Source organism: Pelobates fuscus, chromosome 3 (assembly GCF_036172605.1).
Source record: "Pelobates fuscus isolate aPelFus1 chromosome 3, aPelFus1.pri, whole genome shotgun sequence".
NCBI classification, from domain to species: domain Eukaryota; kingdom Metazoa; phylum Chordata; class Amphibia; order Anura; family Pelobatidae; genus Pelobates; species Pelobates fuscus.
The window spans coordinates 287224622-287251882 of record NC_086319.1 but is presented as its reverse complement, the minus strand read 5'-3'; the positions used below and the strand labels follow the sequence as shown (position 1 = coordinate 287251882).

Below are 27261 nucleotides of genomic sequence, written 5' to 3'. Positions count from 1 at the left end.
GAAAAAATAGGCAATAATTTTGCATTAAAAGGCAAAAGGCCATCTGCAATCTGCACATATATCTGAAACATGTATTGTAAGTGTCACAATCCACCTCCTGCATTCCCAGTGGCACAATAGGGATGCCACAATCACTAGTAATTTGTGATCAGGAAATGACTCAATTGAACAAGTAAATACCTTTTAATCAGGATGTCTGGCATTAATTACTGTAAGTGCTCTATTCAATGCCTCCCAGGTGGCTAAACAGCCATCAAATGCAGTGATTGAAAGCAGGGCGTTAAATATTTTTTTTTCCCCCATGAGGCATCTTAACTCATTCATTGCTGCCACTGTTATCAACAGCAGTGATTTAAGTTGACATTCTGCATATAACAGATCCATAAACATTGGTGTTGTGGATTTAACCCCTTCATAAACAGGGATTAGGCAAATCCCTTTACTTTGTGACAGTTTGGTATTTTGTGTCATGAATAGGTTAAATATCCAAGGAAGCTTGTATACATTATTGGCCAACATCTGGGTTTTCATCTAAGATCATTTACCTAATGTAACAAGGTGACCCTGGAAAAAAAGTCATGTCTAATTACGTAGTCATAATCAACATCTAGAACAAATTATAGGAGAGTGCAAATGGGAAAAAACACAAGCACACAACACACTTTAACCCCTTAAGGACACATGACATGTGTGACAGGTCATGATTCCCTTTTATTCCAGAAGTTTGGTCCTTAAGGGGTTAAGGCAGAAAGCCTTGGAAGGAGAATGTTAAACCTATTTTATTTGCATTAATATTGAATATATTTATTTAAAGAATTAAAGATTAAGGATAAGGGATTAAAGAGGTTCTGTTGTTTTCTGGGATCTTTCATCTTTGCCGCTTCCAGTCCTGTGGCTGCGAGGCTCAAGAAAAGGGGAGTCCTACATACCTGAACCGCCAGGTTCTTTCATTTATTCTCTTCACCTCCTGGCGTTCCAATTGGCCAGGAGCTGACGTGAGTGCTGTACTCTTGCACATATACGTATGAGAGTATAGCAGTGATGTCTAAGGAGGACCCTGCGATACCACGGGAGCATCCAAAGGCACAGTCTTTTTGCCCTCAGCCATGTCTAGTGACAACTGAGGGCCTGACAAAGCTTGACAGTGGTAGCTCTGCCTTTTTCTCAAATGTAGGAAAAATACATAAGACAAAGTAGCCCCTTCTTTGTCTTGTGATTGTGATATCATTTGACGGAGTTGGAATTTCAGTAAGATTCCAATATAGGCTATATGAGTATTTTATAAATAGTTTATCTTTTTTTTTATTATTATTGGTTTTTTTTTGGGGGGGGGGGGGGGGGTGAGAGGATGAGGGGGTTGACATAGCCGCTTTAAGGGTAAGGATTTCATACTTTCTTGTTTATTGATATTTTTGTAATATCATATTTTATCCCTTTCATTCTTTATATTGTGGTTGACAATATACAATTTAGTTAATCAACAATTCTAAAAATACATATCTCCTGCTATATACAATAGTATTAACTATTAATGGGAAGATACCAAAACAAAAAAGAAAAGAACAGAGGGCAAGGAAAAACAGAGGGCATAACCCACCATGAAGTTAAACAAAACAGCAAAAAGAAACAGGGATCAACAAAATCTAGACATAATGCAGTTAAGCAGTGAGGGAGATTGTTGAATACCTCTTTATTGAGCGTCTGGTACCCGCACAATGTGTTCTTCACACCTACATCTTCCTGTAAATAAAATGATAATTCACATTTAATGTTCTTTTTTTCACTTAGAACTGAAGAGAAATCAATCCATTTCACAGCATGGAGTGAAAAGCGGTCTCCACTATAAGTCACACTGAGGAAATTCAAAACTATAAGGAATAAAATAAAAGAGGTTGAGGTTAATGCTATATTAAAGAACCCTTAATAGATGATGACATTTCTAGAACCTGAACATAAATGGAGAAAATATATAATCCTATTCCACCCAATATAGTAAAATAATTCTATTTTAAAGGAACACTGTAGTGTTAGGAACACAACCCAAGTATTCCTAACACTATAGTATCCTGCTTGATGTTTAAGCAGTTAGCCTTCCCCCTGTAAGGAGTTTTTACTTACCCTCTCTTCCTCGCCATGATGCTCTCTCTGTGGTCAGCTCCGCCCACCTTGACTGAGAACATCAGTCTTGATGATCTCAGCCAATCCAAAGCTTTCCCACAGGTAAACCTCGAGAAGCTAGTGCACGTGCACAGCAAAATGCCATGCAGTGCCTATCAAATGATCTATTAGTTTAACTTGGCTATTTTTGTGTAAGTGCCTCCAGTGGCCGTCAGTATGACAACCACTGGAGACAAGTTAACCCTGCAATGTAAACACAGCTGTTCCTGCAGAACGGCAATGTTTTCATTTGCAGGCTTAACACGACAGGGACGTGGGCACCCAGACCACTTCAATAAGATGAAGTGATCTGGGTGCCTATAGTGTCCCTTTAATGTATGCATATGGAATAGCATATACAATGATTCAGATACAATTTATATTGTCTTACATATGTTTTTCTTTAAAGTAAATTAATGAATTAATATCAATTAAATACATTTTTGTATACACCTCATATTTAGTAAACACAACAAAATAAATTGTTTGGCCAATTCAGCTTGCTCACATTACAGGATGCAATTTGTTAAAATTAAAAAAAAAAAAGATGTGTTCATCAGACATCTATTTGGTCAGTGAGAAAACAATTATTTCCACAACAAAATGCAATATAATTTAACCACGAAAGACATTCTTAAATAAAAAAATAATAATTTCTCAAAGCAGAATTATATATTCTAGTTGAGATTATACATTCAGTCAATAACGAACTGGATCTTATCCTCAAACAAACATTGCGTGGTCAACAGAACACAAATTATTTAATTTAGATGAACTAAAAGCAAATATACTGCAAACATGTTCTAACAGATATACAAGGAAGCTTTATTTCCATTTCTGATAATAATATTAATAATAAAAATAAAAAAACCCACAAAAAAAAAAGAAAATTAAAAAATTTCAAGCTGCAACCCCCTCCCCAAAATAAAAGGGCACCAGATTATATTTATGAGGAACTTGCTGCTAAGGATTTCATAGAGATGGAGGAAAATCTAAATTCATAATAAATACAAATAAATAAACCACAAAACATTAATAAGAAACTCAATGAGCAAAACAAATGGTTAAATAGCATTTGTATTGGCAATCAGTACAATGTTTACACAGACACAGTGCAAGCTGGGAAAATAAAGACATTATCATTTTTAATAATCAGATATACATTTATATTAAAGAGAAAGTGCACGAACACATTTCGAATTGGAATTCCATTTTCTGTAAAGTAATCTTATTTAATGTATGCTGTGCATTTTTCAAACAGACAGCTGTAAAAAATTCAATGCAGAGACCATCCCAAGCCATCGACAAGGGGACATATTCATTTGTAAGAGGTTGGATTGTATGTACTTACCTTATATTCTCCCTTCTCCGTCAAACAATGTTACTACCTAGTCAGTTTCAGCTCTGGGGAGCCTATTTTGCCTGGAGTCTATATCACTGCTGTACTCTTATGGTCACATGAGAATACAGATGTCTATGAAGTGAGTGATAGCACTGTTACAATTTGCCATAAATTTTATAACATGACAGGAGGCTTCGTATTTGCTTAAGACTTTCTTTACTTAAGCTTCACAGCAGCACTTTTTTACTTAGTAACAGGGTAACCAATCAGAAAAAAGATAACATGGTATAAAAGTCCCTCCCTGTGACGTCACTTCCTCTTTCTTTGCTGCTTCACACCAGTACAGGTCAGAGTGCCACTGTCTCCTACTTTTCTGTGGGTTCTGTGGTTTATTCTTTATTCCTTATTTTTTACCTATCTGTTTCTGTCATAATTTCACTTTAAATATGGTTTCTTATTCCTAGGTGTTTGTTTCCTACCCTATCTTATTTTTCCCTAAGTTTCTCTTAACTTAGTTCTTATTACCACCTTATTTTTTTCTTTTCTCATTCTTACAGTTCCATTTCTGTTTTGTGTATCTATTGAATGTATTAAATTGAAATTTTCAAATATACCGTTTTAACAGTCCGGGTTGCGGTCGGCATATTTTGCCCCGTTTTCCCGGGCTTTCTGGGCCGTGGAGAACGCCTCCAGCGGCCCCGAGCGCGCACCTCTGCGAGATCCAAACGGCCGCTTCTCTTCCTTGTGCGCATGAGCACGATCGCGGCGGCCATTTTCTTGGAGCCGCGATCGGAGCCCAAATAGCCGCACGGCGGCCATTTTAACTGCACTTCAGCAGTATCTTTATTTCTAACACCTGGAAAAGAAATATATATATTTTACACTGCTATTTTTCAGATAATAATAATATTACCTCAGAGTAGGCTTGATTTCACTCCCCTTGGAAATACCTCACTCTGTAATTTCAGTTTGATGAGTTACTGGCTTATACTACTCCCCCTGGTGGTGAATTGAAAGTTCTACTTGGAACCAAATATTTATATTTCAAATTCATATTCAACAACTCAATACTGTTGGGATTACCCCATTACCATTCAGCCTGAGTTTTTCATCACATTAATACTGATTTATTTTGAGGGTAAATCCCTAAATATATTTATGATTGCTGTTATGATACACAGCCCATGATTGGCCTGCTTTGTCTGTGCCGCTATACCTCTATACGGGTTTGAAATATTACTCCCGGAGGTTATTAAGACTGGGTGACCCCCAGCTACAGCTTGCACTGTTTTAAAACATTTTAATAAAGTTTTGTGTTATTTCGGACGGCCTCAAATACATTCTAATGCTGGCCTATTCTGCTCCATAGGTATCATCACTATTGCTATGGAGGCTTCAATCCAAGACCAAAACTTACAAGCTGTTATAAATGCGGCTGTTGCCGCTTCACTGGAAAAGGCCCTGGCTCGGGTGCTGCCCATTGAGCCTAAAGATCCAAAAACTTCTGAGCCCCCGCCTTCTGAGGAAGAGGCGGATGATTCAGATTCCACAAGAAGGAGCCCTTCCAAACCCAATAAAAGATATTGGAAAGGGGATGGGCCAGAACCACTCAAACGCAAGGGGAAAGAACCGGCAAAACGCCCGAAACAGACTGACACCAAAACAAAACATCCCGTACAACCTACTCTGTCAGAGGAAGAAGACGACTCTTTTGATTTACACCCCTTGGCCATCCTAGATGAATGGCAAGCCGACCACTCTTCTGAAGACGAAGAAGACTGGCCTGTGGCTTCTTTTAAAGGGGCACCTTTCCCTCAAGATTTCAATAGAGATCTCACTACAGAGGATTCTGTACCTGAACAGAATCCTTCGGAAGACGCCGAAACCTTCATGGATACACTGGGTCAACCCCTAATTGACCCACGGCATATTAGATATCCTCGGTCTTCTGAATGGTCACTCCCAATTCATCTCTCCCAATATATCCATTTCTGGATCAGGAGACCACTAGACCGGGAGGTGCGCAAGCGCCTAAGAGCCGAATGCCCTAGACCGACTTTGCCGGACAAGGTTGCCATGACCCCGGAGTTCGATCCAATGCTCTACACATACCTAGCCAGAACTGGCCGTGACCCTAAAAAGGGCATCGAACGCAGCCTACGCCTCACCCAGGACAAGATGTTGGCTGATGAAGCCCTCACTAACGAGGGCCCCTTAGACCCATCGGTTATAAGAGAATGGGCACTACGCTCCATTTGCCTGCTGGGCAATGCAAATACTTCCCTATGTACGGAGCGTAGAAAAGCAGTGCTGCTGCGTATGGATGCCAAACTAACCGATCTGGGTACCAAAGAATTGGGCCCCAAGGCTAAGGGTCTATTATTTGGAGAACCCTATATCAAAGAGTTACACAAGCATGTAAACTTATACACTACTTAGAACAAGGCACAATCATCCATGAAAAGAGTATTCCACCAACAACCCTCACGGGTTTTTGGAAGGGCTGGCCGTTCAAGGGGTCGTACAGTCAGCCGCTTCTGGGCCACAGGCCAACGCCAGCGACCCCCCACCTCATCCTTCTTCCCCAACTACCAATCAAGGGGTTTCTACACCCAAAGAGCAGACAGGGGAAGAGGAAGCAGAGCCCGTGGACGCAACAGATACCCTACAGGTGAGATTTCCTACCTTTCACCTTACAACGGTTTATCATGCGGGCAGGTTATTACATTGTCTAGATATGTGGAAGACGCTGTCTTCAGATACCTGGGTTCTAAACACAGTTCGGGGTTATTTGATAGAATTGTATTCTCTCCCTACTCAAACAGGTTTTCCCCATTACCCGATAATGTCAAGAGCTCAAACCACCCTCCTCGATTTGGAACTACGTTCCTTACTGACAAAAGGAGCTATTCAACCAGCTCCACACGACAAAGGCTTTCTAAGTTCCATCTTCCTAGTCAAGAAGAAATCAGGGGAATTTCGCCCAGTAATCAACCTTCGCCAGTTGAATACTTTCGTGATATACAGGCACTTCAAAATGGAAGGGATTCATCTCCTCAGAGACATCCTCCGACCAGGCGATTGGTTCACCAGACTCGACCTCAAGGATGCTTACCTCTCCGTACCGGTACATACATCCAGCCGACGTTTCCTCCGCTTTCTTTGGCACCACCGGGTCTTCCAATTCACCTGCCTTCCATTCGGCCTGAGTTCCGCTCCATGGTGCTTCACCAAACTACTCAAACCAGTCACCGCGCATCTTCGAGCCAGAGGCATTCGCTGCCTAATCTACCTCGACGACCTCTTACTACTCTGCGACAACGCATCCAGCCTACAGTCACAAACGAACTACGCATCTTCATTGATCGAATCCTTGTGATTCGTTATCAATATGGCGAAATCCTCACTGACTCCATCCCAAATCATTCAATTTCTCGGCTTCGAGATCGACTCCTCTACCTGTGTTCTCCGCCTACCTCAAGCCAAACTAACTGCGATCAGGAAGGAACTACGCAAGACGCTTCGACAAGTGGATATACCTCTCCGAGGTTTAGCTCGGATTGTAGGCCTACTTTCGGCTTCCATTCAGGTGATCTACCCAGGTCCCCTCCATTATCGGGCCATGCAACGCCTGAAGGCTCAGTTCCTCCAGACCCATCCATCATACGACCAGAGGGTCCCGATCACTACCGAGGTGAGGGAGGAACTCAACTGGTGGCTCCGCCACATGTCTGCCTGGAATGGCAAAGCAATTTTCGGCCCCACTCCAGACTTTGTGGTGGAATCAGACGCGAGCCTCCAAGGCTGGGGCGCAACTTGTCATGCAACTTCCACCGGGGGACCATGGACCGCGGCAGAACACTCTCTCCACATCAACTGTCTGGAGTTAATTGCAGGTTCGTTCGCAATCCGCAGTCTGGCCAACCACCTCTCAGACTGCTGCAGCCTCCTTCGAATGGACAATATTTCAGCTGTCCAATACATCAACAAACTGGGAGGGGCCAGATCACGTACCCTATCCGAAGTGACAAAGGACATCTACAATTTTTGTTTCCAACGCAACATAACAATTCGAGCAGAATATCTCCCGGGAGAGACGAACATTACTGCGGATTGGTTCTCCCGACATTGGAGGGACGTCAGCGACTGGCGCCTGCACAAATCAGTTTTCTTCCACATCTCCAAGCTCAGAGGACCGTTTACTCTGGACCTTTTCGCCTCCCGAACGAATTTTCAAGTCCCACATTTCTTCAGCTGGCTACCAGACCCAGAATGCTCGGCGGTAGATGCCTTCCTTCAAAAGTGGCCGACAACGGGAGCCTACGCCTTCCCTCCTTTCGCAATGATTCCGAGAGTCCTTCTCCAGATCCGCAGACAACAAGTCACGCAGGTACTACTCACCCCGCTCTGGCAGGGCCAAGCATGGTTCCCAGATCTCCTGGACCTATCCTGCCAACATCCCCTCCTTCTACCTCCATGGCTCAACCTGCTAGAGGACCCTCAAGGAAACCCTCATCCGATGATAATTCAGGGCCACCTCCAACTAGTGGCTTGGACTCTTTCAGGGGATCCTGAAATTTCGGAGAATTATCGCAGAGAACTAAGGAACTCCTCTGGGATTCTTGGGCGCCTGGAACCAGAAGATGCTACCTTTCCTCCTGGGGTGCTTGGTGCAATTGGTGCCTGGAACGGAATACCGATCCCCTTACAGCCCCTATACAGTTCATTTTGAATTTCCTCTCACATCTGTTCGACTTAGGCCGCTCATACCGTTCCATCAACGTTGCCCGGTCAGCAATCTCAGCGGCCCACGTGCCTTTAGATGGAGCTCCTGTTGGCCAGGACCCATTGGTTTGTAGACTATTGCGGGGCATTAAACTAGCTCGCCCCCCAACACCGAAATACTCCCATCTATGGGACGTTAATGTCATGATTCGCTTCCTTGAAGCAACGAAGATCTAACCCTACGTCAACTCTCAGCAAAATTCACTCTGTTACTTTGCCTAATCTCCTTCCGAAGAGTATCAGACGTTCGAGCATTCGACCATAACGCTATCAACTTCTCCCCAGAAGGTGTCACCTTTTCCGTATCCAGACGGACAAAATCAAACTCCTCTTCAGTATTTTACCCTTATTTCCCTAACCATCCAAAATTGTGTGTGGTCTCGCTTCTCTCTTGTTATTTATCAGTCACCTCCTCTCTACGTTCAACCTCCTCCAGCCAACTATTGATCTCATACGTCCGACCCCATCATCCCGTATCAACCACAACCCTTGCCAGATGGCTTAGGTGGTTGCTCTCCCTGGCCGGGATTGAAACTTCCTTCGGAGCCCACTCCATCAGGCGTGCGGCGGCATCAGGAGCATTCAACGCTGGAGCCTCTCTTCGGGACATCCTTCACTCAGCAGACTGGTCCAGGGAACAGACGTTCCGCAACTTCTACTTTCGTCCAGCTGTGCACGCTTCCTTAGCCCTCCTGGGGGAGCGTTAAAACAGCAAATACGAAGCCTCCTGTCATGTTATAAAATTGTAGATTATGCTAGCTTTAGTGTACTGATAATCTTAATTTTATTAATGACAGGAGGCGAGTATTTCGCACCCATTCACCTTCGTTTCCCCCCCCCCCCTTGGGTTGCCTCTTTAGGTAAGTTTATCTAAGATATGAGTAACACGCTATGTATATTCTACCAGGGGGGGCCAAGGATTTCTCTCCATGGTTGTATAAATTAACACTTTAGGGGAGGTGGTCTATTATATATGATTTTTTCTAATTACTGGACACCATAATTTTAGAAGTCCAATTCTCGGATTAATCCTTGGTTTCGACTCTGCTCTCTCGTTTCAGCGTAAAGCCCCTCAAGAGGACAAGTCTAGTTGCTGTTTCATCTCAAGCTTCATCTCAGCTCTCCTAGAAGTCATGTTTTCGTTCCTGTTCCCTCTCAAGCATCAACTTTCTCGTCTGGCTTTCCGGATTTCTTATCGGTTCCCTTTACAGTTTTCCCGTTCCTTTTTGTTCGCAGCCAGAAAGAGGAAGTGACGTCACAGGGAGGGATTTTTATACCATGTTATCTTTTTTCTGATTGGTTACCCTGTTACTAAGTAAAAAAGTGCTGCTGTGAAGCTTAAGTAAAGAAAGTCTTGAGCAAATACTCGCCTCCTGTCATTAATAAAATTAAGATTATCAGTACACTAAAGCTAGCATAATCTACAATTAAACTTGTAAATGAGATAAAGGTAGTTTCTATTTTGTTTCTCCTATATCTTCTTATTGCATTGAAATTGGAATTATGAAACTCGATTGCAGCCCAAATTAGTTTTTTGTTATAAGGATCCGATCTTTATGGAAAACTCAAAACTGACAGTGTTACTTTATGAACATGCCCAGGTCTACTGACTAGTTATTCCACTCAATTCTATTGACTTCAGAAATGAATCAGCAATGGTGGAGCAATGTGATTTCCTACATTTCATTGTTAGGTCACGAAGTGAAGGAACCATCCAGCTCACTTAACAATGTAAAGGGTTACCTCAATCAAAAACAAGTGTTTTCATAAAAAGCAGTGATCTATGAAAACACTTATTTTGGTTATAGTAACCCTTGTTGTGGTGGTCCCCCCCGCTTCAGAGGAAATGGCAAAATTATTATTATGTTATTATTTATATAGCGCCACCAAAATCGGCAGCGCTTTACAGTGGGTGGACGAACAAACATGTAGTTGTAACCAGACAACAATTGACTGTCTACTCTACACCAATAAAATGCTGCACACACAGACTCAAGGCACCATGACCTCTTCATATCAGTGAAGTGGTTATGGTGCCTGGAGTAAACCTTCTGTTACTCCTTGCTATGCAGTACAAGTAAGGTATAAGCTAGGTAGCTGCTGATAGGCGGGGAGCACCAGCTGATGCTCTTAGCCCCTAAATGAGTGTCCAATGAGAAAAAGGTTGGATTGATGAAAGCAATTAGTAAAAGTGGTGTGTTAAGGAAGGGAGAATGAGCTGGGTTATGGAGGTGAGGGAAATTAGGAGGGAAATTCAAATTTGAGGAGCATCACCCAGGAACATAGAAGAATTTTCTAAAGAGTTGTGTTTTCAGTGACATCTTAAAGTGCTGAACGCTAGGGTAGAGTCTGATGGCACAGGGTGGCAAATTCCAGAAGAACGGGGAAGCCATTAAAAAATCCTGCAGATAGGAGTTGGCAGTGCAGGAACAAGCAGATGTCAGAAGAACAACTCTGCAGAGTTAAGGGAACTAAAATGGTTGTATTTGATGACTAAACAGGAAACATAGTGAGGATTGTAGTTATTGGGGACTTCTTAGGTTAGATAAAATACAGCTGTTGCAGATCCGCCCCAGTCTTGATGGATGCTGTGAAACATTTATAGCTTCAAAACTGCTATTTACTTAACATAATTTATCACCAACAGGTTTATTTCATGAGCAAATAATTTTGATTAGATGACAAACTAGTTGGATATTTTTTGCATTTTTGCAACTTACCACAACTTGTTGTTTAGTGAATGAGCCATTGTTCACCCAAGTGAAATGATTTATTCACTATACAATAAGTTGGTAGGTGTAACTACTAGAAACATAGAATGTGACGGCAGATAAGAATCATTCGGCCCATCTGGTCTGCTCAATTTTCTAAATACTTTCATTAGTCCCTGGCCTTATCTTATATCTAGGATAGCCTTATGCCTTATATCTAGGATAGCCACGCATGCTTAAATTCCCACTACCACTTCAGCTGGAAGGCTATTCCATGCGTCCACCACCCTCTCTCTAAAGTAATACTTCCTGAAATTATTTTTAAACCTTTGCTCCTCTAATTTAAGACCATGTCCTCTTGTTGTGGTAGTTTTTCTTCTTTTAAATATAGTCTCCACCTTTACTGTGTTAATTCCCTGTATGTATTTAAATGTTACTATCATATCCCCCCTGTCTTGTCCTTGTAGGTTTTATTCTGTAATCCATAAACCAGATTAGTAGCCCTCCTCAATTTTTTAGGCCAAACTAGTTTTCAATTCTTCAATAATTACTGTTAATTGCAAAAACCCATTTGTAGTTTAGGCTTGTACCACACTGGAACAAGTGGAGCATCTAATTACAGTTATTAGATCCTACAGTATACTATCATTATTGTATTAGCATTTATATAGCACCAACATAGTCTGCAGCACTTCACAATGATACATTAGAGAAGTAAAACAACAAGTATTGACATGCTAAATAATGATGACAGAGACAAGAGGCCAAAAGAACCCTGTCCAAACAAGCTCACTATCTATGAATATATGACATTTCCAGTAATAATTAAAAACCAAAAAGCCCATTATGATTGTTTCCCCTCCCCCACCCTCCCAAGCTTTTTGTGGTTAGTTAAAAGCTGTATATATGTTGTGTTAAAGTTAAAATCAGGCTCACACTGGCCTTTCTTCATAAACTATAAGAAAACTAAGGGAAGCCAACACTTCTTCAGAAATTATACTGAAAATCATTTCTAACTTGTGTTAACTTTATTATTTTTCTTTTTTTTAAAGCATGCCCTGTCATGCAGAGTATTTCATAAAGATACCATTTTGATTAAATACTCATGCTGACTGCACTGGAAATCAATTGAAATTCCAACGCATTTCCAACAATTCAAAAAAGGTTGACAAAAGGCAGAGAGCTCTGCTGTCAACATTTCTCCTATCCCAGCAGCCGCCATATGAATGAGCTAGAGTACCTCACTGACGAGGCTCCTCACAGGTGATGTGCCAGGAGCTGAGGAAGATCTGCAGAAAGAAGATGGCCTTAACCAGATGTCACTGGACCGTAACCAGATGTCACCTCTGGGGATCTTTGCAAACTATACAAATATCACTGCTTTAATCTGATGCTCCATTTTCTTTTAAATGCAGTTATTAGATTTTGCAAATGACATCACAATCCGTTCAATCTTAGCACATTCAGGGCACACATTGTTGCTGCGTCTCTCTCCGTGTTTCTCAACAGGAGGTTAGGCTTTTTTTTTTTTTAATTAACCCCTTCAGGACCGGCCTGTTCTTGCAACGTTGTTAACACTTTTGTAGTGTTTGTGTTTAGCTGTAATTGTCCTCTCTCTAATTTACTGTTCCCATACAAGTTATATATTGGGTTTTTTTCCAGGACAGAAAGGGCTTTCTTCACATACCATTATTTGTATCATGTCATATAATTTACTTTAAAAAAAATAATAAAATATGGTGAAAAATTGAAAAAATAAAAACATGTTTTTTGACTTTTGCTTGAAAATTCTTTTACGTACCTACGAAAGCTAATGAAAAAAAACTGCTAAATAGAGTCAAAATTTTGTCCTGAGTTTAAAAACACCCAGTGTTTATGTACTTTTTTGCTTTTTTTTTTTTTGCAAGTTATAGGGCTATAAGTACAAATGGGAAATTCACAGAAATAAGAATTTGTGTGTTTTCAAGGCGCTTTCAGTTAATAATTGAATAGCATGATAGCAGCTACCACACAAATAGGGACTCTCTACCCTATAGATTAGTACAAAAAAGATGAAGTGCACACTCAGTTTTGGAAATTAATAATAAAAACCACCACTGGTGTGCATGTGGAGCGCTTACACATTTGTTGACTCACCCATATGGGTTAACATACATATGTATGGAAAACGTGACTCATAGCCATATATCTGAAACAAATGTAAATGCAAGAAATAGTGCAGATAACGTTTTCAGTGAGTGCAGTGAGGGAATATTCTATATGGTCTCACTCACATGTAGCAGAGCCCTATAGGATAGGCTCAGATTTCAATGGCCTGCGTGTGCTTATGGTGACACAGTACCCAATCGGTCCTCTAGGCGTCTGGAGATCATTATACATACATGAGAGAGAGAGAAAACAAGGGGAAGAGGAGAACCCCTAGTGCGGTCAATCCCAATGTACAATGTCAAATAGTGCAGAAAAAATGGCTTCTCACCTGATGTGGAGCCCTATACCTGGCTCCTGGTGTGTAGGTGCCTGTGCCTTTAAGGGGGCAACTACCCTTCTTTAAACAGCAACAATGGAAGATGGATTCCAAATATAAAACAACATTTATGAATATTCCCTCACTGCACTTATTGAAAACTTTATCTGCCCTATTTCTTGCATTTACATTTGTTTCAGATATATCGCTATGAGTCACGTTTTCCATACATATGTATGTTAACCCCCATATGGGTGAGTCAAATTTGTAAGCACTCCACATGCACACCAGTGGTGGTTTTTATTATTAATTTCCAATACTGAGTGTGCACTTCATCTTTTTTGTACAAATGGGAAATTGCTGTTTCAAAATATACATATTTAAAATGTATCAATAGTGACTTTGTAACACTATTATCGGTCATAAATCTCTGAATCACGTCCCACATGTACATATATTTTTTTTATTTAGGCAACCCAGGGTATTCAATATGGGGTATGTCCAGTCTTTTTTAGTAGCCACTTAGTCACAAACACTGGCCAAAGTTAGCATTCATATTTGTTTGTGTGTGAAAAAAGTAAAAAACTAAATTGAAACTAATTTTGGCCAGTGTTTGTGACTAAGTGGCTACTAAAAAAGACTGGACATACTCCATTTGCAATACCTTGGGTTGTCTTCTTTTGCAAATGGTATGACATCATGGGGGGCAATTCTCATTCCTGGGCTACCATATGCTCTCAAAGGCAACATAACCAACCTGGCAATTTTCAATGTAAAAATTATATTTGACCCTGTAACTTTCAAAAACGCTATAAAACCTGTACATGGGGGGTACTGTTACACTCGGGAGACTTTGCTGAACACAAATATTAGTGTTTCAAAACAGTAAAACGTATCACAACAATTATATCATCAGTAAAAGTGCTGTTTGATTGTGAAAAATGCAAACAAAGTCACTTTCACTGACAATATCATCGCTGTGATATGTTTTACTGTTTTGAGTCACTAATATTTGTGTTCAGTGAAGTCTACCGGGTAAAACAGTACTCCCCACAGGTTTTAGAGTGTCATAGAAAGTTTCAGGGTAAAATACAGTGCTAGCAAATTACATTCTCTGGACTTTTGGCCTGGATTGTCAGGCAGGTCCCTCAAATTGCAATCAATAAAATTACTTAATTATACAAATAATTTACATAAATACGCATGTAGAATTTAAATATATATGCATATTTATATATTTGAAGTTTACGTGTATATTTATATAATTATTTATGTAATTTTGTATATGGACATATGTATATTTCATATTATTTTATTTATATATCTATATATTAATATCAAAATACAGTTAGAATAAAATTTCATATAGATATACAATTTTTGTTTATTTATTATTATTTTTGCATTTTTTATCTAATTTACTTATTTGTATTTTATTATAATATACACACACACAAACACAAAATATATATATATAGTTTTATATATGATATATATACACGTGTGTAATTTAATAAGTGTATTTTTATATTAATATATGAACACGTAGTATGACATTTATATGAAATATAGACATATTGTATAGATATAATACATGTCTATATATCATATATATATACACACACATATAATTATATATTTTTATTAACATTAACTTTATTTTTTTTTATTTTACAGTTGCAGGGAGACTGCCTGTCAACACAGGCAGTCCCCTTGCAGGCAGACACTAGGACACCTATTGTGACCATGTGATCGCTCTGTCTGGGCTGCAGGCAGTCTCCCCACACCGGGAGCACCACCGACTTGGGTAAGTACATGTGACCGTTATGACTGTTATGATGGTTCAGGACCGTCACCGGTCCTTAACTGTACGTTACCGATGACGGTCCTGAACCGTCATCGGTCGTCAAGGGGTTAAAAAAAAGGCAGACCTTATAACAACGCTTGATAGGGAACCAAGAGTAGGTACAGTAAATATATAGGTGTAGATTTCTACATTTAATTTTATCCATCATACTTATATTGGTTAAATATAGGGGATTAGTCGACATAGTGACGGTCTCCTTTAATGTTCTTTATATGGCGTAATAGGATTTTTATTTTATAACTGGAGATAAGGTGATCGCGCACCCATTGGTAAATGGTTTTCTTGTTTTTGGTGTACAATCCCTAGGTTCTGTAAATATAATAAAAAACTAACATAGGGCAATATGTATTAACAAAGTAAATAAGATAAATAAAACTTGGAACACTCACAATATTTAGATCTCATATGAGTTGGCTCTAAACTGACATCAATCAGATGTAAATCTAGAGATGTAAATGGTCAGGTCCCCCAGTAGGTGTTGAAATTCCTCTGTGTAGTAAATCAGGAACCAGGTAGATAAAAGGTAAATACTTTTCTTTGACAACATAAAATAAAAAAGCACAACATGTTTCGACCTTATAAAATAGGTCTTCCTCAGGTGCATGAAGTGCAGCATATGAGCAAATGCTCTTATATACCGTGCATAATAGGTAAAAACAATTAAAACAATTAACAGGTGATAAATCTTACACAGCCCCATCCCCTTCTCCATATATGGAGTGTTTCCGGCGAGGTTATATCTTAGATGGGAATGTACACGACCTTCCCAACACGCTGGTCTATTCCAGGTTACGTCCGTCATGTATCTGGCGGTTGTGAGCTTGTACATCTATGCCTGTTGTCCCTCAGTTCTTGCCAATCAAAAGGCAATGTACATGTGGTTCCACATAGGAACAAGGTTCGTTAAAGTTCATTATAATCACCATTTTGGAATAGGGAAGAGTAAGGGCAAAAATATAGACATAATAAAAACAGATTTGTTTCATTCTTATTACCAGGAAAAAACAGCAAGCATTATATAATAATACAAGGATATTATGAACCGTAGCAAATCATATAGAACAATAAAGTGGAAAATGTATTCATACTTACCGTAATTTTCTTTTCCTGGCTATTATTTATGGCAGCATATACACATGGGTTAGCTCCTCCCCTTACAGCCAATAGGACAGGATTAAACAAATTCTTATATAAAAGGAGAATCCAGAGAAGAGACCCTCAGTCAGTAACAAGCACTTACAGAAGAATTAGAACCATAAGGGTGGGTTGTATATGCTGCCATGAATAATAGCCAGGAAAAGAAAATTACGGTAAGTATGAATACATTTTCCACTTTCCTGGCTAATCATGGCAGCATATACACATGGGATTACCCAAGCTCATAGGGAGGGAAACAAGAGACACAATGAATGCAAAAAAATAATTTATTAATGCCGATAAATATAAATATATATATTACTAGTGTCTAGAGGAGCGGACTGAATTAAGGACTTGATGACCAAAATGAGAGTCCACTGCCGCTCTAACATCCAGCTTATAATGGCGGATGAAAGTGTTCACCGAAGACCAAGTGCCAGCTTTGCAAATCTCATCAGGAGAAGCATTCGCCACAGAAGCCCAAGATGCTGCGATAGCCCGAGTAGAGTGAGCTCTGATACCAGTAGGAACCGGCAGTGATAAGTATTTGTAAGAACATGAGATGGCCGATACCACCCACTGTCTCAATGTAGAGGTAGAGGCAGCTTCACCCTGCCTGTGGCCAAAAGGCAAAAGAAATAGTCTGGGTGATCTCCAGAAGGGGCTGGTCTTCTCCAGGTAGATAGATAATGCTCGAACCACATCCAGAGTGTGCCAAACTTTTTCTTCAGGAGAAGAGGGATTTGGATAGAAGGAAGGTAGAATAATCTCCTGGTTCAAGTGGAACTTAGATATCACTTTAGGTAAAAATTCCGGGACTGGTCTGAGTACCAGCCTTTGTCTATGGTCACGCGGCTCAGGTAGTCCGCCATGGTATTCTGAATCCCCGGCAGGTGTACAGCAGAAATACCCTGAATATTTTTCTGACACCAACTCATGATGGGCCGTAGTTCCTTCATTAACAGTTGGCTGCGAGTACCGCTTTGATGAGAGACATAAGCCACAGCCGCCTGGTTGTCGGACTGGACTCGTATCCATTTGTTCTTCAGGATCCCCCTGAAGTGTATGAGAGCCCTGTGGATGGCCCGTAATTCCAAAATATTCCCCGGAAGAACCGACTCCTGTCTGTTCCATCGACCTTGAGTCATTCGGTCCTGACAGTGGGCACCCCAACCATGTGCGCTGGAATCTGTTGTTAGCAGGACCCAATCGGGTTCTATTAAAGGAAAACCTCTCTCCAAATTCGCCCTTCTTAGCCACCAGACCAGGTCCATTTTCACTACAGGAGAGATCTTCAAGGGCTGATTCCAATCCATAACCCGACGGTTGAACTGGTTCAGGAACGACCTCTGAGGAACTCTGAGATGCCACTGGGCCCACCTGACTAGTCCTATAGAAGAGGTCAGATTGCCCAGAAGTTGCGAGTATGTCCTTGCAGTAATTATATGAAGGTGCAGAATCTTGTAGACAAAGATCAAAATCCTCTGTATTCTTTCCTGTGAAAGGGAGATAGAGTTCCGGAGCGTGTCGAAGCGCGCCCCCAGAAACTTAATCTTCTGGGATGGAATGAGGCTGCTTTTTTGTAGATTTACTAGCCAGCCAAATCGAAGAAGTTCCGATAGTACAAATTCCCTGTGATGCACCGCCATCTGGACGTTTGGTGCTACCAACAGAAGGTCGTCCAGGTAATGGAACAGAGAAACTCCCTGAATCCTCAATCTTTCTATGAGTACGACTAACACTTTCGAAAAGGTTCTGGCCAAATGGAAGTGCTCTGAATTGAAAGTGGTCTTCTCCTATAGCAAATCGGAGAAAACGATGATGTTCCTTGGCTATCGGGATGTGATAATAGGCGTCCCGTAGGTCGATAGAAATGAGCCAATCTGCCTACCGGATGGCTGGGGAGATGGATCTTATGGACTCCATGTTGAAAGATCTGATTAGAAGTCTCCTGTTCATCCTTCGTAGGTCCAGAATAGGTCTCCACTTGTCCTTGTCTTTCTGGACTAAGAACAGAGGTGAATAGTGACCCTGAAATCGTTCCTCTTCTGGCACTGGAACGATGACCCTTTGGGACCTGAGGTTTTGAATATAATTTCTCAATGCTCTGCTTCTGCCTTCGTCCTTGGGCAGGCCTGTGGGAATGAAGAAGTTGCCCCTGGGTCTTCTGAGGAATTCCAATCTGTAACCTCTTTGAATTATAGCTTTGACCCAGGCATCTTGTATATCCTGTGCCCAAACCTTCCAGAAATTGGAAAGACGAGCACCGACCTCTGACGGATAGTCAGAAGTTCCTGCCTCTCCGAAAGGAAGGGTTTCTACCTTGGGAAGAACGGGCAGCATATGATTGGCCCCCACGCCAATTACTACTCCTGTTGAACTCTCTACCTGGTCGGTAACTACGAGCATCCCGAAAGTATTGATCCCTCGGGGGTCGCTTATCGGACCAAGAGGAGCCTGGTTTCCTGGTTCTTTTTTCTTGGGGTAAAAAGACCTTACGCCCTTCAGCTGCTTTTTTAATGGATTCCTCCAGGGTCTTCCCAAATAGAAGCTCGCCTTCAAAAGGTATGGAACATAAATTGGACTTAGAAAAGGAATCTGCACCCCAATAACGCAACCATAAAGCTCTCCTAGCTGCAACGGAGAGGGCCATGGTGCGGGAGAAGATCCTGGTAATATCCAGAGCAGCTTGAGCGACAAGTTCCGTGGCCATCCGAAGGTCATGGATAGACTCTCTGAGGACTGTTCTCTTAATTCCTCTTTCCACATCTGTATCTAGGTCCTTCATCCAACTTTTCATGGCTCTGGATACCGCCGTAAGACAAACAGCTGGATGGCATCCAGTACCTCCTGCCGAATATATCTTGGAAAGATCAGAATCCAATTTCTTATCCATCGGCTCCCGCAAGGAGGCTGAACTATCCAGTGGTAGACTAGTTTTCCTAGCTACCCTTGATATGGTAGCATCAACTTTTGGAGGTGTTGTCCATTTCTTTGAAGTCTTTTCTTCCAAAGGATAAAGCCTGGATAGCCTGCCCTGAAATGGAACCTTTTTATCAGGTTTCTCCCATTCTGTGGTAACTACCTCTTTAATGGCTTTGTGAAGAGGGAAGGAAGGCTTCTGCTTCCTAAGTTCCGCAAAATGCTTATCAGAAACTTCAGGTTTAGGAAGATCCTCTGGTAATTCAAGGGTCTTTCTTACCTTCAGGATGAGCTTATCCACTGTCTTGGCGTCTAGATATTCCGACAAGACCTCTTCTTCATTCTCACTAGAGTAGGTCTGATCGAGAACCTGAAATTCTTCCAGCGAATCCTGGTATTCTGAGCCAGATGATTCTGAGGATACCAGTCTCTGTCTTGGTCTTTTCACGGACCGCTTACTTGCCTCCATGGCCTCTGAGATGCCCTGAGCCACCTCCTGTCTGATCCAAGTCAGGATATCTGGTGACTGTGTGGGTGTCAAGGTTGCTGGAGCGGTCACCTTCTGCAAACAGTTTAAGCACAGCTGTTTGCCTTCCAACGCCTTCCCATCACACCCTGCACAGGGGTCTGACTTCTGTCTCCTCTTTCGTGGGGGAGATGAGATAGACTGTTCTCCATTACTAGAAGTAATATAAGGAACTGTTAGTAAATGGAGAGTTAATACCCCTTTAACGTTATCAATATATATAAAATATATGGAATCCTACTCACCTGGGTTCTCCTGAACAGGGTAAAGGGTTCCTACTAGTAGAGCTCATAATGGGCTAACTACAATAAATAATTTAAAATAATTATCTTAGAATATACAAAGCAAACTATCACAATAAAGGGATAAATGTTTAACAGAAATACACAAATCTGTGGCAAAGAACAGAAAGGATCCCAGAGTCTTAGACTTTCTTTTAGGTAATCCAATACAAGTTGTACAATAACTGAATCCACAACAACCTCCTTCGAGTACTAGCAACTTTTAAATAGTGTCTGCTTAATTACTAACCTGATTCTGGTGTCTTTCTGCCATTTACCTGTGATTTTTGAGTTTTGCCCACAGTAAAGATGGCCGCCGCGACCTCACCCATACTGCATACTGGCGCCAAACGAACTTGCTGAGCTCCTGACCTGGGAGAACTGAGGACAGCAAGCCAGGGGCCCCAGCTGTGAACAGGATGACTCCTAAGGGTCTCAGCCAGCCCAGGAGTGAAAAGGTACTCATAGAACCCAGGTAAAAGAAGGAGGAATAGGAAGGAGATAGTGGGAATCAATTTCCCCTTGCATGTATTTAATAACACACTGTAAAGAGAAAATAATAGAGGGAGCTAAAAAGCTCCCTTCCTAAAGGCTGTAAGGAAAGGAAAAAGACTGAGGGTCTCTTCTCTGGATTCTCCTTTTATATAAGAATTTGTTTAATCCTGTCCTATTGGCTGTAAGGGGAGGAGCTAACCCATGTGTATATGCTGCCATGATTAGCCAGGAAAATTAAGATTATTAAAAGTGATAAAAAATGTGTAAAAGAGGAATATATTACTTAAAGTATTGATCCAATTTCAAAATCTATATTCAATCCTTTAGGGTACAGAGTTTGTAATTGAAATATCCAGTTTGCTTCTTTTTTACTTAAATTAAAAGCATTCTTACCACCTCTCCAGTGTGTCAGCACTTTTTGGATTGCTACAAACTTAATTTCCTTTGGATTGGAATTATGTTTTTCCAAAAAGTGCTTTGACACACAGTTATTTAAAAAGCCATTTTTTATATTTCTTATATGTTCATTAATTCTTGCTTTTAACGGTCTTGATGTCTTTCCAATATATTGTAAACCACACGTACATTGTAATAAATAAATAAATCCTTTTTAGTTCTACTAGATGTGAAAGTTTCTTTTTTCTTAATGACGTGGGCGTTTTTACAGGCGTTACAATTGCCACAATGATAAAAACCTTTTTTCATTTTTTTTTTTTTTTAATTCTTTATTTTTGGAAGCGCAATGTTAAGTACAAAAAGACATATGCATTTCACAATAATTGTAGTCACAGGTATATGCAGAAAAGGTCAAGAAGTTGTGCGCTTTTTTTTTTTGTATGGTGCGCAAGTAAGATTATACATACAGAAAAAACAGAAACAAACAAATGTCGCTGAGTTGTCGATTAGTACTGGATGAAACATTTCTATCTAAGTGGTCTGAAGCAGATTATACAATCTTAACTAAGGTGATTATGCATCTAAAATAGCATTAAATAAAGCAACAAATATTTTGCAGTGCAAAATTAAGCAAAATTGCATGCTTTTTATGCCGCTGGGTCCACAGTCCTAGATCAAAGTCCCTGTCCGGTTACTTATCTTGGCCTGCAGCCAGCTCCGGATTCATAGAGTTAGCCGATGCCGTGGCTAGGCATCTGCCGCACAGACGTGTATAGTCCACTGTGGTGAGCCATGCTGTTTATCGTGAGCGAGGTACTCCCCTTGCCCCAGGCCTGTTTCAGAGCCTGCACTATGGTGCCACGAACTTGGGTCCTCCTTGAGTCCAAATTCTTCCCAGCCGGGAGATTGCAGAAATCTTTTCCACGTTGAGCTTGGCGTATTGCTCCTTTCCGCAAATGTGGTTTGTGCTTCGGGGGTGCTCCCCGGTTAGCTCTAGGCCTGGGAGGGCATAAGGTAGCGTGGTGTGCCTTTAATGTGGTCGGGTTGCCTTTTGGGGGTCTCTCGCGCCTCTTATCGCTGAGTGCCTGTGTTCTCACCTGTGGCGACGTTGCAGGGGGCACTCTATTCATCCGCTTCATTAGGTTGGCCCAGAATTTTTCAAAGGCTGCATCCAGTCGCGCTTCAAAGTGGCTGAGTGGGTCGGAGAGGTCGGCCTGATGCTGCGTCGTTATTTGGGTTGTAGCCGCATCCGCCATCTTGGGCGCCCTTGCGCGGCATTCTGGTTGTCGTGTGGGTAGCTCATAATGGCCCTGGAGGACCTCAGCATGTGTCCCAGCGGGGGCCGGGATAACCCCCACCGGCCCAGAGGGGGGGTAAGCGAGACTCAGGCTGCCTGCGAGTCGATTAGTGGACAGGAGGCCGGCCGCGCCTCCCGCCCGGTATCCATTGGTAGGCCGCAAGGTGCCCTCTTCTCCACGGGCATGAGCTGCCATCTGGTTTTCACGCCCCGTTTGTTGCCTGCATGCTTTTGAGTCGAGGTATGTTCTCGCTGAGTGATTTTTGGGGCTGATTGCCCTTTTTTCGTATAGAAAAGGCTGTAGGGTTGAGGAGCTCCCTCACCCTGCGTCTTGTTCAGCCAGCAGCCAGGCCCCGCCCCCCCTTTTTGCTTTTTTGACCGATCTACCAAAAAATGATTTTCTTTTTTTTTTTTCAACATAACTAGACGTTAAAAGTTGCTTAACATTTCTGGCCCCTCTGAAGATGAATTTGGGTTAATCAACTATACAATCAAAAGTCCCTTGTTCTTGTTTCAAAATGTGCCAGTTCTTATTTATAATTATTTTTAAAACACTAATATTACTACAATAATTAAAAATAAGTGGTATGTGTTTTCCTTGGTTAGTTTGATCCTTCTTTTTATAGTTTAGTAGTTGTGATCTATTTAGGTCCTTAACACTGTAAGTGTGTAAATATTTTTCTGAAGGTTCTCTTCTTTATATCCTTTTTGTAAAATGTTTTTTTTTTTAAATGATGACTGGCTAATTAAATCTGTCTGGCCCAAACTGTTTATTTTAACTCGTAAAAATTGACCCTCGGGGATATTTAGTAGCCATGGGTCATGATGGCAACTACTTGTTTCAATAAACTATTTACATCAACTTGTTTTAAAAAAATGTGCGGGTTTTAAACTTATTCTCAGAAATATAAATCTTAAGATCTAAAAAGTCGATAGTAAAAGAAAATACATTTTTCCATTAATTTGATACCCTAATCATTGGAATGAAGATGGTTAAAAAATAAATTACATTCCTCCTCAGACCCTTTCAAAACAATAAAAAATATCATCTATATATTCCTTGTATAGGGCCAAGTATGCTCCACAGCTATGTCCCTGGTAGATAAATAATCTCTCCCAGTAAGACATAAAAAGATTGGCATAGCTGGGAGCAAACCTGGCCCCCATAGTAGTGCCTTGAGTATGAAGATAAAAATCGCCTTCGAACCAGAAGTAATTATTAGTTAAAATCATCTCAATTTCTTTAATGATAAAATCAATTTGTACATCTAAAAGCTCTTTGGATTGTTTAAAAAAAATTCCACTGCTTCCATTCCTATTTGATGTTCTATAATAGTGTACAAACTGGTAACATCACATGTAATTAAAAGATAACCTTCTTCCCATTTCTGTTCTTCTAAAATTTTTAAAAGACTCATAGAATCTTGAAGGTGGAAAGGGCAGAATTTAACAAATGGTTGAAGGATTTAAGCAATAAATTGCCATAGTGCAGATAAAACAGAATCTATACGAGAAACTATTGGCCTGCCCGGTGGGTGTTCTAAACTTTTGTGTATTTTGGACAGGGAATATATGACTGGTATTTTCAGATATTCAGTCTGGAGAAATTAATATTTGTTTTTGTTTAACACACCATTGTTTAATCCTTCTTGTAAGAAACATTAATATTTAGTTTTAAGTTCTATAGTGGCGTTTTTATAAGTGGTTAGATCTTGGAGTTGATGTCCAATTTCATTAAAATATATTACTTTATCTAAAATAACTACCCCTCCCTCCTTATCTGCTGGTTTTATTATAATTGAAGAATCTTGCTTGAGATCTTTTGTTTTCTTCTCTTTAAAAGGACAAGTTTTGATTTTATAAATTTCCTCCAGACATGCTTTTTCAAATACTTTCTTGCTCTGTGATTTGAGAAATCGGGGGTTGAATGTGGATTCTTTCTTAAAATGAGTGTGTTTAATTTTATTACCATAATCTATTTCTTCCTCAATTGTAGTTAAAACGTCATCTTGATTTAACATATCATCCTTATTAAAGCATTTTTCTTTACACAGTTTTCTGGTAAACCTAGTAATACCAATGAAAGCCTCAAATGTATTAATGGGACAACTTGGGGCATATTTAAAACCTTTTGTTAAAACTTTCTTTTGTAGGAGATACTATTTTACTTGATAGTTTAAAAATCCTTATCTCATTATGGTTACTTTCTTTCTTTCCTGGTTTATCTCTCCCTCCTCTAGTTCCTCTTCTGACATTCTGTATCTTTCTATTGGAGTTTTGTGCAACTCTTGCCTTCTCTTCCACCTTGGTTGTGGAAAAAGCTCCTGTCCTCTTTCGCTCCTCAGTCTTTCAAACCTTTTTTTGAGAGGAAGTTGAAAATGTGTATCTTCAGTCTCTCTTGTTGTAGTTTTCTGGGATTTCCTTCTGGGTTTAGGTGCAATTGTTGGGGACATTCTGCTTGTGTACCTTGGTTTAATCTGTTTATCTTGCGGTGGGCTTTTCCAGTCACTTCGTGTAGTATTTTGAGTAGTTTTTTTTTTCTTAATCTTAATTTGGGGAGGAGTTCTAGAAGTGTATTTATGGTTAAAATAATTTCTATCTTGAATTCTGTAACTTCTATTCCCATACCATTCATTACTCAATTTATTTAGGGGTCTTACTTGGTCTTCTTCCCGGTACTTTCCTTAATCTATTGTTGGACTAATCCTCCATATCTCTTTTATATTTTTTCTAATTTATCCAAATTACTTTCAACGCTTTATGACAGCATATCAAAATATTTTGTACCTACAAAAGGTTCTAATTGTGTTTTCAATTTTTTAATCGTTATATCCACAAATGGTAGATTGGTCAAAAAAGCAAAAAGAGGAGGGGCGGAGGCTTACTGCCATGCAGACTAGATGTACTCAGCTAGAGCTCCTGCGTCTGAACCTCAATATTGGGGATTATCCGCAGTCAGCACTAAGCATGTCACATGGACTTAGCTGGGCAAAAGTACAAACCGGAATGCAGGCAGCACCAGCTGGGAGATAGAAGAAGGAGCGGGATGGAGACCGGCAAGGAGTAGATGGCCCCCTACCGGTCACTACTTCCACAAGAACACCGGTCTTTCCCACACTAGCCCACCTGGGCTGAGAACCTACAGGGATACATTCCCTCTGCGCTGACCACAGAGACCGAAGAAGTACCACCACCAGTGGCAACGGAACACCCGGAGCTCCCGCCCTCTCCTACTCAGGAAAGACTTGGTCTCAGCCACGAGTTATCAAGTCAGTGGTTCACAGGCGCTGGCCCTCATCAAGGCCTGGGGCTGGAGGGAGTCCTTCATCTGCTCCTGGTTTGCAACACAGCTTAACCACCTCTGTTGGTTCCCGAATACTGGAATCATCTGATGCTGGACTTACTTTTCTAGGCCTAACAATAGGGCCATTTGGAGTCTCCTGGATGACGCCACTTGACATACCCTTGCCTGTGAGTCCCCATCTGATGATGACTTATTTTTCTAATGTTTTTTTTAATGCCTATACATTTATGATTTGTGAAGCACCATTAAAGTTTAGAGGGGACCAGAAAGCCTAATTTTAAACAGAGCAATGGCAGGTTGGTGTGGGGCGTCTCATTGGCACACCTCGTATCTTTCACTAAGTATTATGTTACAAACAGCTCACCATTGTAGCCTCTAATGTTTTGTATTATAGTTTGTTTTTACATCTCCACACAATAGGCGCATCTTATGGCAATATATACATCTACGTGCCTAGCCCTGCCTCATTGCCTACATGTTGCTTCTACAGTGAAATTAGACCACACATTTAGACCACACATTCTCTACCTTAGTAGAGGTTTACATAATAAACTTTCTTGAAGTTCAACATGTCCAGTTTAGCACAAAGCTCCAGGCTACTGATACAAGCATGTTTTTCATATATTATTCCATATGTTTTTTCTATTTATCTATCTTGTCTATACTGCTTTAAACATGTGCTAGTCTAACCTTTTCCCCCGAATGTGATGCATGATGTTATTCTTGAGGAATGCCATTGGGGTACCTCAAACGTGTCTGTACCTTTCTTAAGCACCACAAAAATACAAAATGTAAAAAAAAAAAAAAAGTTATTTTTAATCATTGTGGCATTTGTAACGCCTGTAAAAACACCCACGTCATTAAGAAAAAGAAAGAAACTTTCACATCTAGTAGAACTAAAAAGGATTTATTTATTTATTACAATGTACGTGTGGTTTACAATATATTGGAAAGACATCAAGACCGTTAAAAGCAAGAATTAATGAACATATAAGAAATATAAAAAATGGCTTTTTAAATAACTGTGTGTCAAAGCACTTTTTGGAAAAACATAATTCCAATCCAAAGGAAATTAAGTTTGTAGCAATCCAAAAAGTGCTGACACACTGGAGAGGTGGTAAGAATGCTTTTAATTTAAGTAAAAAAGAAGCAAACTGGATATTTCAATTACAAACTCTGTATCCTAAAGGATTGAATATAGATTTTGAAATTGGATCAATACTTTAAGTAATATATTCCTCTTTTACACATTTTTATCACTTTTAATAATCTTAATTTTATTGTACTATATGATTTGCTACTGTTCATAATATCCTTGTATTATTATATAATGCTTGCTGTTTTTTCCTGGTAATAAGAATGAAACAAATCTGTTTTTATTATGTCTATATTTTTGCCCTTACTCTTCCCTATTCCAAAATGGTGATTATAATGAACTTTCTTAACGAACACTGTTCCTATGTCGAACAACATGAACATTGCCTTTTGATTGGCAAGAGCTGAGGGACAACAGGCATAGATGTACAAGCTCACAACCGCCAGATACATGACGGACGTAACCTGGAATAGACCAGCGT

At 40.4% G+C, this 27261-nt stretch overlaps 1 protein-coding gene across 2 annotated transcripts in view; it reads right to left on the bottom strand.

Moving 5' to 3' along the window:
• Positions 1–27261, bottom strand: part of LOC134603059 (tetraspanin-15-like) — a 147643-nt gene that overhangs the window by 4625 nt on the left and 115757 nt on the right. For both annotated transcript variants that reach the window (XM_063448672.1, XM_063448673.1), the window contains one exon: positions 1687–1740. In XM_063448672.1, coding sequence (XP_063304742.1) covers positions 1687–1740 — 54 coding nt within the window. The remainder of the gene's footprint in view (positions 1–1686; positions 1741–27261) is intronic.